Source organism: Coregonus lavaretus (assembly GCF_964263955.1).
Source record: "Coregonus lavaretus genome assembly, chromosome: 30".
Classification (NCBI taxonomy): domain Eukaryota; kingdom Metazoa; phylum Chordata; class Actinopteri; order Salmoniformes; family Salmonidae; genus Coregonus; species Coregonus lavaretus.
In genome coordinates this window covers 4,551,041-4,566,003 of record NC_140017.1, presented here as the reverse complement: position 1 = coordinate 4,566,003, position 14,963 = coordinate 4,551,041, and the positions used below count along the sequence as shown (strand labels likewise).

At 43.0% G+C, this 14,963-nt stretch overlaps 1 protein-coding gene across 1 annotated transcript; it reads left to right on the top strand.

The window, feature by feature from the left end:
• Positions 1-4,710: 4,710 nt before the first annotated feature.
• Positions 4,711-14,429, top strand: LOC311105933 (E3 ubiquitin-protein ligase RNF169-like). The gene is made up of 6 exons (XM_084148167.1): positions 4,711-5,107; positions 5,696-5,769; positions 6,325-6,417; positions 6,551-6,660; positions 6,903-7,005; positions 12,582-14,429. The coding sequence occupies exons 1-6, from the start codon at positions 4,720-4,722 to the stop codon at positions 13,821-13,823; spliced, it is 2,010 nt and encodes a 669-aa protein (XP_084004293.1). The 5' UTR covers positions 4,711-4,719; the 3' UTR covers positions 13,824-14,429.
• Positions 14,430-14,963: the final 534 nt, after the last annotated feature.

Sequence of the window (14,963 nt, the reverse complement as noted above, 5' to 3'; positions counted from 1 at the left end):
GCATTTATGTTTAGCCTCAGCCCAAACTGTGTCGCCATTACCAGCTGTTGTCTTAGCTCTCTCAAATTACACCTGTGATTGCTTTATGCCTCTCTCCCATGTCAATATGGTTTGCTTATTGCTGTTTCGGTTATTTCTTATTGTACTATTTCACTGTAGATCCCCCAGCCCAGCTAAACCTGCCTTAGATAGCTCCTTTGTCCCACCCCCCATACACGCGGAGACCGACTCAATCGGTGCCTCCAGTGATGCTATCTCTTTCATTGTTACCCAACGCTTAGGTTTACCTCCACTGTACTCATATCCTTCCATATCGTTGTCTGTACATAATGCCCTGAATCTTTTCTACAACACCCGGAAATCTGCCCCCTTTATTCTCTGTACCCAACGCACTAGAAGACCAGTTCTTAAAGCCTTTAGCCGTATCCTTATCCTAGTCCTCCTCTGTTCCTCTGGTGATGTAGAGGCTAACCCAGGCTCTGCAGCCCCCAGTATCACTCCTACTCCCCAGGCGCTATCATTTGTTGACTTCTGTAACCGTAAAAGCCTTGGTTTCTTGCATGTTAATATCAGAAGTCTCCTTCCTAAGTTTGAGTTATTCACTGCGTTAGCACACTCCGCCAACCCTGATGTTCTAGCAGTGTCTGAATCCTGGCTTAGGAAGGCCACCAAAAATTCTGAAATTTCCATCCCCAACTATAACATTTTCCGTCTAGATTGAACTGCCAAAGGGGGTAGAGTTGCAATCTACTGTAGAGAAAGCCTGCAGAGCTCTATCATACTATCCAGGTCTGTGCCCAAACAGTTTGAGCTTCTACTTCTAAAAATCCACCTTTCCAGAAATAAGTCTCTCACTGTTGCCGCTTGCTACAGACCCCCCTCAGCCCCCAGCTGTGCCCTGGACACCATATGTGAATTGATTGCCCCCCATTTATCCTCAGAGTTCATACTGCTTGGTGACCTAAATTGGGATATGCTTAACACCCCGGCCATCCTACAATCCAAACTAGATGCCCTCAATCTCACACAAATTATCAACGAACCTACCAGGTACAACCCTAAATCCATAAACATGGGTACCCTCATAGATATCATCCTGACTAACTTACCCTCTAAATACACCTCCGCTGTCTTCAACCAGGATCTCAGCGATCACTGCCTTATTGCCTGCGTGCGTAACGGGTCCGCGGTCAAACGACCACCCCTCATCACTGTCAAACGCTCCCTAAAACACTTTAGCGAGCAGGCCTTCCTAATTGACCTGGCCCAGGTATCCTGGATGGATATAGATCTCATTCCGTCAGTAGAGGATGCCTGGTTGTTCTTTAAAAATAATTTCCTCTCAATCTTAAATAAACATGCCCCATTCAAAAAATACAGAACTAAGAACAGATATAGCCCCTGGTTCTCCTCAGACTTGACTGCCCTTGACCAGCACAAAAACATCCTGTGGCGTACTGCATTAGCATCAAATAGCCCCCGCGATATGCAACTTTTCAGGGAAGTTAGGAACCAATATACACAAGCAGTTAGGAAAGCAAAGGCTAACTTTTTCAAACAGAAATTTGCATCCTGTAGCACTAACTCCAAAAAGTTTTGGGACACTGTAAAGTCCATGGAGAATAAGAGCACTTCCTCCCAGCTGCCCACTGCACTGAGGCTAGGAAACACTATCACCACCGATAAATCTACAATAATCGAGAATTTCAACAAGCATTTTGCTACGGCTGGCCATGCGTTCCACCTGGCTACCACTACCCCGGCCACCAGCTCTGCACCCTCCGCTGCAACTTGCCCATGCCCCCCCCCCCCCCGCTTCTCCTTCACACAAATTCAGACAGCTGATGTTCTGAAAGAGCTGCACAATCTGGACCCCTACAAATCAGCTGGGCTAGACAATCTGGACCCTTTCTTTCTAAAACTAGCCGTTGAAATTGTCGCAACCCCTATTACTAGCCTGTTCAACCTCTCTTTCGTAACGTCTGAGATCCCCAGAGATTGGAAAGCTGCCGCGGTCATCCCCCTCTTCAAAGGGGGTGACACTCTAGATCCAAACTGTTACAGACCTATATCCATCCTGCCCTGCCTTTCAAAAGTTTTTGAAAGCCAAGTTAACAAACAGATCACCGACCATTTCGATTCCCACCGTACCTTCTCCGCTATGCAATCCGGTTTCTGAGCTGGTCATGGGTGCACTTCAGCCACGCTCAAGGTCCTAAACGACATTATAACCGCGATCGATAATAGACAGGACTGTGCAGCCGTCTTCATCGACCTGGCCAAGGCTTTCGACTCTGTCAACCACCGCATTCTTATTGGCAGACTAAATAGCCTTGGTTTCTCAAATGACTGCCTCGCCTGGTTCACCAACTACTTCTCAGATAGAGTTAAATGTGTCAAATCGGATGGCCTGTTGTCTGGACCTATGGCAGTCTCTATGGGGGTGCCACAGGGTTCAATTCTTGGGCCGACTCTTTTCTCCGTGTATATCAATGATGTCGCTCTTGCTGCTGGTGACTCTCAGATCCACCTCTACGCAGACGACACCATTTTGTATACATCTGGCCCTTCATTGGACACTGTGTTAACAAATCTCCAAACGAGCTTCAATGCCATACAACACTCCTTTAGTAGCCTCCAACTGCTCTTAAACACTAGCAAAACTAAATGCATGCTCTTCAATCGAACGCTGCTGGCACCCGCCCACCCGACTAGAATCACTACTCTCGACGGGTCTGACCTAGAGTATGTGGACAACTACAAATACCTAGGTGTCTGGTTAGACCGTAAACTCTCCTTCCAGACTCACATTAAGAATCTCCAATCCAAAGTTAAATCCAGAATCGGCTTCCTATTTCGCAACAAAGCCTCCTTCACTCATGCTGCCAAACATGCCCTCGTAAAACTGACTATCCTACCGATCCTTGACTTCTGCGATGTCATTTACAAAATAGCTTCCAACACTCTACTCAGCAAATTGGATGTAGTCTATCACAGTGCCATCCGTTTTGTCTCCAAAGCCCCATACACTACCCACCACTGTGACCTGTACGCTCTTGTTGGCTGGTCCTCATTACATGTTCGTCGTCAAATCCACTGGCTCCAGGCCATCTATAAATCACTGCTAGGCAAATCCCCGCCTTATCTTAGCTCATTGGTCACCATAGCAACACCCACCTGTAGTATGCGCTCCAGCAGGTATTTCTCACTGGTCATCCCCAAAGCCAACACCTCCTTTGGCCGTAATTCCTTCCAGTTCTCTGCTGCCAATGACTGGAACGAATTGCAAAAATCTCTGAAGCTGGAGACTCTTATCTCCCTCACTAACTTTAAGCATCAGTTGTCAGAGCACCTTACCGATCACTGCACCTGTACACAGCCCATCTGAAATTAGTCCACCCAACTACCTCATCCCTATATTGTTATTTATTTTGCTCACTTGCACCCCAGTATCTCTATTTGCACATAATCTCTTGCACATCTATCATTCCAGTGTTACTACTAATTGTAATTATTTTGCACTATAGCCTATTTATTGCCTTACCTCCATAACTTGCTACATTTGCACACACTTTATATATATTTTCTGTTGTATTTTTTTACTTTATGTTTTGTTTTACCCCCATATGTAACTCTGTGTTGTTGTTTTTAATCGCACTGCTTTGCTTTATCTTGGCCAGGTCGCAGTTGTAAATGAGAACTTGTTCTCAACTTACCTGGTTAAATAAAGGTGAAAAAAATCGTGCAGACAGAAATAACATGCTTTCCATTCAATCCTGCAACCTCTGCTACAACTAGGCTGTATGATTTTGCTTGCTCTTGACTCCAGAGAAGTGACATGATATATCCCTACTTGATATTGGCTGCTAACATGAATGCGTTTCAGCTCTAAATGCAGGTGTAAAACGCAGTTTATTTCTGTAGCCTATCTTGCGTTTTGAAAATGCATCACCGTTTATGTCAGTAATGACAGGCTATACATTTGGGCAGCAATTAGGTCACACGTTATTTACTACTCCATTTTGAGGGTCGCTGGTCAAAAGTTTGAATACATGATAGTGGCCACTTTTTAACCTTTATTTAACTAGGCAAGTCAGTTAAGAACAAATTCTTATTTACAATGACGGCCTACACTGGCCAAACCCGGACGACGCTGGGCCAATTGTGCGCCGCTCTATGGGACTCCCAATCACGGCCGGTTGTGATCCAGCCTGGATCGAACCAGGGGGTCTGTAGTGACGCCTCAAGCACTGAGATGCAGTATCTTAGACCGCTGCGCCACTCGGGAGCCCCAAATGGAGTTGGGTTGGATATAGTAATGGTAGGCTACAGTATTTCTTACCATCTTCAATTTTGACTGGAATTGTGTTGGTCATTGTTAATAAGTGCAGAATTGATTCCAGTTCAAAATAGTTTAGCACAATACTTTACTCGTCAGATTGTGCTGCTTTCCCCTCTTATTGTAATAATTGCTTAACAAGCATGATCGCGGCAGCGGGGATTTTTTTTTTTGGGGTGCCCTTTTTTTCGTTTGAGCACATGCCCGCCAAAAGGTATGCGCATGGATCAATGAGTTAAGTAGACCAGACCCAGCTGCTATTGCGCTGGTATCTATGGAACCACCCCCTTACGCAGACCGGAACTGACAATTGTTTTCAGTGGTAAACGGCCTGAGTAACTTATCTTCATTTATCCACCATCTTTGGTAGGGAGGGACCAATGAAAATGGCGGCGACAGGGTCCGCAAGATCCACTAGTGGATTGGGGCAAAAATGCAAAGCCAGGCCCGCGGATATGCTGAAAACTCGGACACATTCACAGCTGCTGACTCTGGACGAGGCAAGGTGTCCGGTTTGTTCGGAGATTTTATTGGAGCCCGTAACTATGCCATGTAGCCACTCGGTGTGTCTGCACTGTTTCAAGCGGACAGTGGAATTTACCAGTTTGTGCTGTCCCCTCTGCCGGCTGCGAGTATCCAGTTGGGCCCGTAAACAGTCCCGGGAGAAAAGCCTAGTAAACATCGAACTTTGGGAAATTGTTCGAAAGAGTTATCCACAACGATGCAAGAGGAGAATGGAGCAGAGAGACTGTGAGACTGGTGGAGAAGGTATGCTTTTTTGACAACATCAATTCCGTTTTAGGCTATGCTGTAGGCATACATTTGTGTATGTCGTAAGGATTTTGTCCAGTCTTCTTAATTTGTTTCCTATTATAGGCTACCTGCCATTATGGTAACGAACACAAAGTAGTAAAGCATATTGGGCTTTACTACTTTGGGAATTGGGAATTAGAACGGTTTCTGTTGGGAATTAGAACGGTTTCTGTTACACTGTAACAAATTCTATTAAACTCGGGGCTATGCGTTTTCCCGTACGCGCCTTGAATGGTCATTCCATAGAACCAAGAGGCTCTTGTACAAACAAGGCTGGAGAGAGAACAAGACCAGTCAGTTTTGATATACTTTTCTAGGCAGAGAAAGTTTGGCTATGACTTGCCCAGACTTGTGGAGCTTTTTGTGGGAGGAGCTACTATATTGACAGTCGACTGTACTGTCTGGGGTGTTTTTCTATGTAATATGTTACATCATTTGGTGTATACCTGTTATATCCAGTGGTTCCCAAACCTTTTCGACCCAGCTCTTGTTTTGAGAATATTTGAGTGATTTTGATCATTTTAAATGTTTTATTTTTCTCAGAGATTTTCCGCTCGCCTGCTCAGGTATCCAAATCTGGAGAGATCCGACTGGAGTATGGAAAGCAACAAGTAAAGGTAATATTGTAATATGGACTATTATAAACTGGGTGGTTCGAGCCCTGAATACTGAAAGCCGTGGTATATCAGACCGTATACCATGACAAAACATTTATTTTTATTGCTCTAATTACATTGGTAACCTGTTTATAATAGCAATAATGCACCTCGGGGGGGGGGGGGGGGGGGGGGGGGGGTTAAGAACAGCGCTTAGCCGTGGTATATTGGCCATATACCACACCCCCTCGGGCCTTATTGCTTAATTATAACACTTATTGATTATTCAAATACAATAGGAGGGGTTTTGTGTTTTCCCCCGTAGTGCATCCTTTTTAACATAGCTCTTTACAGAAGTGTTGTTGTACAATGCCCCTAAACCCCTCAAAAGGAGAGAACTATGTGTTTGAGACTTGAATTAGAGAACATTTTAATATGTTGATATCATCTTATTCCTATCACAAATTCCATTGTTGTAGATTGGCACACAACACATTGATTTTAAACAACCACAGGTCATGTGAATGATCCCTTGGGTTCAGTTACTATCAGTAAGAAGGAATTTTTCTTTTTCAGGTACCAATGAATGAAGAGAACGATGAGGGGAGGAGGAAAGTCCTCCACCACAGAAAAGAGGAATGTGGAACACTCAAGCACTTTCAAGATCCTGTAAGTTTTATCTTGTAACCCTCATATGAATAGATTATCGAATAGATTGTGAATAGATTGCTCAGATTGGTATGCCAACACATTGATTAATAAGTGTAAACATGATGCTGAGATATACAGCTTTTTCTTCCAGTTCTATGGGTTGCTGTCAGACTCTGAGAATGAAGAACCCATTGGGAAGAGAACCAGAAATGTGTCTGCGTTTGTTAGAAGAACAAAGATCTCGGCAGACTTCACAAGAGAGTACTGAAATCCCCTTGCTTCTATTATCAATGTTTGTTTTATTTTTTACATTGAAGGCTGCTTGTAACTGTAATAATGTCCTCATATAACAGTAATTAATAATCATGTTGCTAAATTTTTTTACTTAATGCTGCAGTATTGATTCTTTGCACACATTTTCGAAGCCTTTGAACGATTGATGTTACATTTAATGTGTTTTGCACTTTTAATTCAGTTATTTACTCAGTCCCCTTTTCCCTCAGTGGTCTACAGACCAATGTGGTGCAGAGAAGCCAGAGCTGTACTGATACAGAGGAGGGAAGGCGAAAAATAAGGGTGGCTACTCATCTTCCTGGACTGGACAAGGTATGAAGCTGGGCTTTTAAAGGAAGATTTTAATCCCTAAAATGGTCAGAGCTGTTTGGTTCTGAAGTGCTTAAAGGTCCCGAACAGTCATTCTGATTCCCATGTAAAATAGTCTTTTGAGTAACTAAAATACTGTATCACCCATATTTTGGGGGGATAGAAAAGCTCAAAATTGTAGACATGTATTTTCTCTCATGGCAAATTTTTCTCTCATGGCTGACTACCAGGAAGTTTGAAAAGAGGCTGAGTGGGCTGGGAGCTTATATTCATGAGCTCGCCTTGACTGAGAGCTCTTTGAAACGTCTACGTCAAGAAACTTTTATGGAGTGTTGGAGTAACATTTTCTCAAGCAAATTTGTTGATACACAAAGCAACTCAAACAACATTGAAATTGGCATGTCTCTTATGATGCGGTTCGCAGCAGCACTAACCAATGTGTTGACATGACAACTGCGTCAGAGTTTTGAATGACCCCCCCCCCCCCCCCCCCTTTTGTTCCATGCTGGCTGAAGGGCTAGCCAGTAACTAGCTAACACCAGACACAGATGAAAGGGGAGACATAAGTATCTTTGCTATAGATGAATAGTGTAAACATTTTTCATGAGATTTTGGGTCACTGGCCTACAGTGCATTCGGAAAGTATTCAGACCCCTTGACTTTTTCCACATTTTGTTACGTTACAGCCTTATTCTAAAATTGATTAAATTAATGTTTTTCTTTATCAATCTACACACAATACCCCATAATGAGAAAGTGAAAATAGGTTTTTAGAAATTTTAGCAAATTTATGAAACATAAAAAAACGATACCTTTTATTTACAAACGTTTTCAGACCCTTTGCTATGAGACTCAAAATTTATCTCAGGTTTATCCTGTTTCCATTGGTCATCCTTGAGATGTTTCTACAACTTGATTGGAGTCCACCTATGGTAAATTCAATTGATTGGACATGATTTGGAAAGGCACACACCTGAGCAAAAACCAAGCCATGAGGTCGAAGGAATTGTCTGTAGAGCTCCGAGACAGGATTGTGTCGAGGTCAGGGAGGGGACCAAGAACCCGATGGTCACTCTGACAGAGCTCCAGAGTTCCTCTGTGGAGAAGGGAGAACCTTCTAGAAGGACAACCATTTGTGCAGCACTCCACCAATCAGGCCTTTATGGTAGAGTGGCCAGACGGAAGCCACTCCTCAGTAAAAGGCACATGACAGCCCACTTGGAGTTTGCCAAAAGGCACCGAAAGGACTCAGACCATGAGAAACAAGATTCTCTGGTGTGATGAAACCAAGATTGAACTATTTGACCTGAATGCCAAGCGTCACGTCTGGAGGAAACCTGGCACCATCCCTACGGTGAAGCATGGTGGTGGCAGCATCATGCTGTGGGGATGTTTTTCAGCGGCAGGGACTGGGAGATTAGTCAGGATCGAGGGAAAGATGAATGGAGCAAAGTACAGGGAGATCCTTGATGAAAACCTGCTCCAGAGCGCTAAGGACCTCGGACTGGGCCAAAGGTTCACCTTCCAACAGCACAACGACCCTAAACACACAGCCAAGACAACGCAGGAGTGGCTTCGGGACAAGTCTCCTGATTGTGGTCCTCTGTAACTCAGCTGGTAGAGCACGGCGCTTGTAACGCCAAGGTAGTGGGTTCGATCCCCGGGACCACCCATACACAAAAATGTATGCACGCATGACTGTAAGTCGCTTTGGATAAAAGCGTCTGCTAAATGGCATATATATATATATATATATATATTTTTTTTTTAAGTCTCTGAATGTCCTTGAGTGGCCCAGCCAGAGCCCGGACTTGAATCTGATCGAACATCTCTGGAGAGACCTGAAAATGGCTGTGCAGCAACGCTCCCCATCCAACCTGAGAGAGCTTGAGAGGATCTGCAGAGAAGAATGGGAGAAACTCCCCAAAATACATGTGTGCCAAGCTTGTAGCGTCATACCCAAGAAGACTTGAGGCTGTAATCACTGCCAAAGGTGCTTCAACAAAGTACTGGGTAAAGGGTCTGAATGTGATATTTCAGTTTTTTATTTTTAATACATTTGCTAAACTTTCTACAAACCTGTTTTTGCTTTGTCATTATGGGTTATTGTGTGTAGATTGATGAGGGAAAATAAACAATTTAATCAATTTTAGAATAAGGCTGTAACGTAATAAAATGTGGAAAAAGTCAAGTGGTCTGAATACTTTCCAAATGCACTGTACACACAATACCCCATCATTTCAAAGTGGAATTATGTTTTTAGACATTTTTACAAATGAATTAAAAGCTGAAATGTCTTGAGTCAGTAAGTATTCAACCCCTTTGTTATGGCAAGTCTAAATAAATTCAGGAGTAAACATTTGCTTAACAAATCAAATCAATCAAGTCATTGTGTTTCTCACATGTGCAGAATACAACAGTTGTAGACCTTACCGTGAAATGCTTTCTTACAAGACCTTAACCAATAATGCAGTTAAGAAAATAGAGTTAAGAAAATATTTACTAAATAAAGTAAACAATTTATAATAATAATAAACATTAAATCAATAAAAAAGTAACACAATAAAATAACAATGAGGCTATATACAGGGGGTACCGGTACCGAGTCAATGTGCGGGGGTACAGGTTAGTCCAAGATAATTTGTTCATGGTCCTCTGTAGCTCAGTTGGTAGAGCACGGCGCTTGTAACGCCAGGGTAGTGGGTTCGATCCCCGGGACCAGCCATACACAAAAATGTATGCACGCATGACTATAAGTCGCTTTGGATAAAAGCGTCTGCTAAATGGCATATTAATGTAGGTAGGGGTAAAGTAGGGGCATAGATAATAAACAGCGAGTAGCAGCAGTGTAAAAACAAAGTGGGGGTTGTCAATGCAAATAGTCCGGGTAGCCATTTGATTAATTATTCAGCAGTCTTATGGCTTGGGGGTAGAAGCTGTTAAGGAGCCTTTTGGACCTAGACTTGGCGCTCCGGTACCGCTTGCCGTGCGGTAGCAGAGAGAACAGTCTGTGACTTGGGTGACTGGAGACTTTGACAATTATTTGGGCCTTCCTCTGACGCCGCCTAGTATATAGGTCCTGGATGGCAGGAAGCTTGGCCCAAGTGATGTACTGGGACATACTCACTACCCTCTGTAGCACCTTACGGTCGGATGCCGAGCAGTTGCCATACCAGGCGGTGATGCAACCGGCCAGGATGCTCTCGATGGTGCAGCTATAGAACTCTTTCAGGATCTGGGGACCCATGCTAAATCTTTTCAGTCTCCTGAGGGGGAAAAGGCATTGTCGTGCCCTCTTCACGACTTTCTTGGTGTGTTTGGACCATGATAGTTTGTTGGTCATTTGGACACCAAGGAACTTGAAGCTCTCGACCCGCTCCACTACAGCCCTGTCGATGTGAATGGGGGCGTGTTCGGTCCTCCTTTTCCTGTAGTCCACGATCATCTCCTTTGTCTTGCTCACGTTGAGATAGAGGTTGTTGTCCTGGCACCACACTGCCAGGTCTCTGACCTCCTCCCTATAGGCTGACTCATCATTGTCGGTGATCAGGCCTTCCACCGTTGTGTCGTCAGCAAACTTAATGATGGTGTTGGAGTTGTGCTTGGCCACGCAGTCATGGGTGAACAGGGAGTACAGGAGGGGACTAAGCACGCACCCCTGAGGGGCCCCTGTGTTGAGGATCAGCGTGGCAGATGTGTTGTTGCCTACCCTTACCACCTTTTATAAGGAGGATGGGATCCACCCAAATCATTTGGGTTCCTGGATCCTTTCACAGCATTATAAGGCTGCATTGAGACAATGACACAAGCCCAGCTCAGCTAATCCCTACCATTGTGATGCAGAGTTGTCAAATGCTCAATTGTAACGAAGCCACTCAAATGTAACGAAGCCACCGGAGTTGCTTACCAAGATGACATTGAATGTTCCTGAGTGGCTTCGTTACGTTTGACTTAAATCGGCTTGAAAATCTATGGCAAGACTTGAAAATGGCTGTCTAGCAATGATCAACAACCAACTTGACAGATTTGGAAGAATTTAAAAAGAATAATGTGCAAATATTGTACAATCCAGGTGCGCAAAGCTCTTAGAGACTTACCCAGAAAGACTCACAGCTATAATCGCTGCCAAAGAAGATTCTAACATGTATTGACTCAGGGGTGTGAGTACTTATGTAAATGAGATATTTCTGTATTTCGTTTTTCATACAATTTGCTCAAATTTCTAAAAACGTGTTCACTTTTGTCATTATGGGGTATAGTGTGTAGATAGGTGAGAAAAAATATATATTTAATACATTTTGAATTCAGGCTGTAGCACAACAAAATGTGGAATAAGTCAAGGAGTATGAATACTTTCTGAAGGCTCTGTATACAAACCACGCCCCTCCGCAAACACGCCTTCTCTGCTGTTGGTTACAAGGCGGTACTTATTTAAATTAGGTAAGAGAATATCATGTTACCATTGGTGCATAAAAATTAGAGTTAGGGTGATGTCCAATGTTCCCTCTAAGGTGCGTGCGTGCATGGACGCGCACCGCCTCCAGGACTGTCGCGCAGAAGAAATGCCAGTCCGCGCAGAGGTGCAAGAGATTGAACATCACTGAGTTCACCCCATTAGTTTGCAATATATAAATCAATGTTTTTTTTGTGTTCAAATCAACATTATATCAGTCCCTTTTCAATGCAACAATCCAAGATTGAGTCTGTGATTTTGTTGTAATAATAATAATAATAATAATAATAATATGCCATTTAGCAGACGTTTTTATCCAAAGCGACTTACAGTCATGGTAGGCAGAGCCAGAGCGCAATGGAGTACAATTCGGCCGGGTAGCCCATGAGAGGTCTTTCAATAACCTGCAAGTGAATTCATGCGCTTTTTAGATCAGAGCCGCGTGTGTGAACATTTGTTGATATTCTTTGCTAGTTAGTGAGTTATTAGCCCAGTTATAGATAAGTATAGGTCAGCAATGGGGAGTTACTGCTTCCTACAAGAGCACAAAATGTGTAGACTACATTTCAAGCTGTCTTTGAAAAGCCAGTCAGGTAAAAATCTTATGTCTTAATTAAAGGGGCTGTGTTGTATTTTGAGACAGGCTTGACTATGTAAATAAGCCAATAGGCAGAGGAGTAGCCTACATTGTCTAATTCTCTGTATGGTAATAAGAATTAATTTTATTTTGTAATGTGATTTCTTGCATTACCTATTTGGCCCTTGGTGTTACAGACTAAGTAAAAAATTATAATGTTAAAACGTTTTTAAAAGTCTCATGCAATGTAGGCCTGTAGACATTCAATTTGCTCAGTGCCCCAAAACATTTGAGGGAACATTGGTGATGTCACCCTATCCCTTTCATAAACCAACCTCCTTGAATCTAAGTGTTTGACATGGGGGATGGGACCAGTAACTTTATGATCAAACTTTATCAATGATTCAAAATTGATCAAATAATTTTTCATGCTTTGGTCATCATACTTTGATCTGGTTTCATTGAAATATCATCCAATATGATTTTGACTGTTCATGTCCTTTAAAACATTGCTCTTCTTTTTTTTGTTGGTTTGTTGTCTCTGTACAGGCAAGTATTGCTCACAGCTACAGTGCAGGAATCCTTCTGTCCTCTGAGAACAGCCGATCTCTTTCGGCACCCATCATTGTCCAAGACAAGAGGCGTAGCTGGCGAGGTGTCATCATGGCTCCATCAACACCTTTTATGGTCCCCCAGTTGAAACAGGAGAGGTCCATTAGCCCAGAGAGCAATGACAGTATCTCTGAGGAGCTGAATCACTTCAAGCCAATAGTGTGCTCGCCGTGCACCCCACCAAAGCGACTACCTGACGGGCGAGTGATGGAACCCACAATTGTGAAGTCCACCCCCCGGAACTTATTCCGCAGCCTGCAGAGGCCCACCAGCTATGAAGCCAGCCCTACTATCCTCCAGAAATGGAAGCAGATAGAGGTGGATCGTCAGTCTGTCAAAGTGACCTCGAAGGGCACCTTGACCAGCCCCATGAACAGCCCCATGTTCGAGGACCTTGTTTTCAAACCAAGCCCCATAGAGGAGAAGGACAGCAAGCCCTGTAGCTGCACTCTAGCAGCAAATAAGGGAAAAGAACACTTGGGTAGGTGTGCCAAGACTGCTTCCTCTGAGCAAGAAAATGAAAGAACTTGTATACATAATAAACAAAGACTGATATTTGACCAGGCCATTGGAGAGACAGCCCTCCATCAAAAACAATTCACAAAGTTTCATACTCCATTTGTACCTTTAACCAGTGAGGAGACTGTAACAGAATGTGGCGTTTCTTCTGAGTCTATGGTGGTACCTGAATCACATTGTGGACCAACCTCAATTCATCAAAATCCAACCATAGTCCCACACAATATAAATGCCAGTGTTAGGGGTTGCAAACTTAAATCAAAGGACTCACAGGATCAGAGAAAAGAGTTGGGCAATAGAAACTGTGCCCAGAACCAACCTACCTCAAGGAGGGGCAAGAAGAGGAGCCAGAAGACCAAACACCTAGAGGAGACAGAGTCTGGACTCAAGAGACCAAGATCCCAGAGCCAATATGGTTTTAATATAGAGTGTGCACAGGCTGACCTGTACATTCAACAGGTACAGCAAGAGAGAGAGGACAGAGAGCTAGCGTTGAATCTTCAAAGACAGTTTGACAGGGAACAGCAACAAGTAGACAAGCAAAAGACCAGTCTTGACAAGTACTTTCTCCGATCCTGCAATGAAAACAGAATTGAATGCAATCCACGCAGATCAGGAAGAATTTCCAAAAGGAATGAGCACTTTAATTGCAATTATTAAATTGTTATTCTTGTGCTTTTTTATATAATTCAATCAGCCAACTTCTTGCATACAAGAACTATACTTCTTTTGTTGACCAGGTTCCAAATTCAGTGCTTTTAAAGATTAACTAAGCCCTAGCTGGTTTATGTCATAAATTAATGTTCATTTTGATGTATTCCTATTAGATTTAGTTTCTACAAACATGATTTTGCTGAAACATTTTATTTTCTTCTCGTTTGCAGTTACTCATGACATTTTTTAAATACACTACATCATATTTCTGCAGTTAATGCACTGAGAAAAAGCAAAATATTATTCACGGCATGAGGTTGTGTTGAGATTCATACTGTGCAGACATTTGAAAATCTTTGTGTTCAGGCTCATGTATGATTCTGATTCTAGCTCAGCCAAGGATGTGGACACAAGATCTAGCACTATTACTTTGTCAGACCCTTCATTCAGATTCCCATTAACCCGGCAGAGTAACATCCTATTGATTTATTTCATGATCCACATGTTCCTTTCTGCTCCAACGATGCACTTAGCACCTCTACGTGATGTTTTGGGAAACACTTGTTACATCTTTGTGCATTAGGAATGATGCATTAAAACACTCGTAAAATGTAAGTTCCATTGCTGTGAAAACTCCGTTTATATCCTTGGCTCAGCTAAAATATTTATATGTCCATTAGCACCTCAATCGCTCTATATCTCATTGCCTTTCTTAACATAATTTATTTTGCATAATTTGTTATTCTTTTTAGTTGAAGGTAGATTCAACAATGTGGTGTTACCATGAACAGCAGGGCGTCTTGCGACACAAAGAGTTGCACAGATGATCAATTAAGTCATATTGATTGGATTCTGTCAATGTTAGATAGTATTTGCCAGAGTAGTGGTTAACATTGCAGAAACCCCATCAATACGTTTTAACGATCTGACAATCTGCGTAGAACAACTGCAATGCAGGCAGCCTGAAACGTGTGGGTGTTGAGGTGTACAGCCGCTCACACTCTAATATCTAGCTCCTGGTCATTTTATATTGTTGAGTTAAAGGATCAGTGTGGCCAGGTTAGATATACAGTGGGGAGAACAAGTATTTGATACACTGCCGATTTTGCAGGTTTTCCTACTTACAAAGCATGTTGAGGTCTGTAA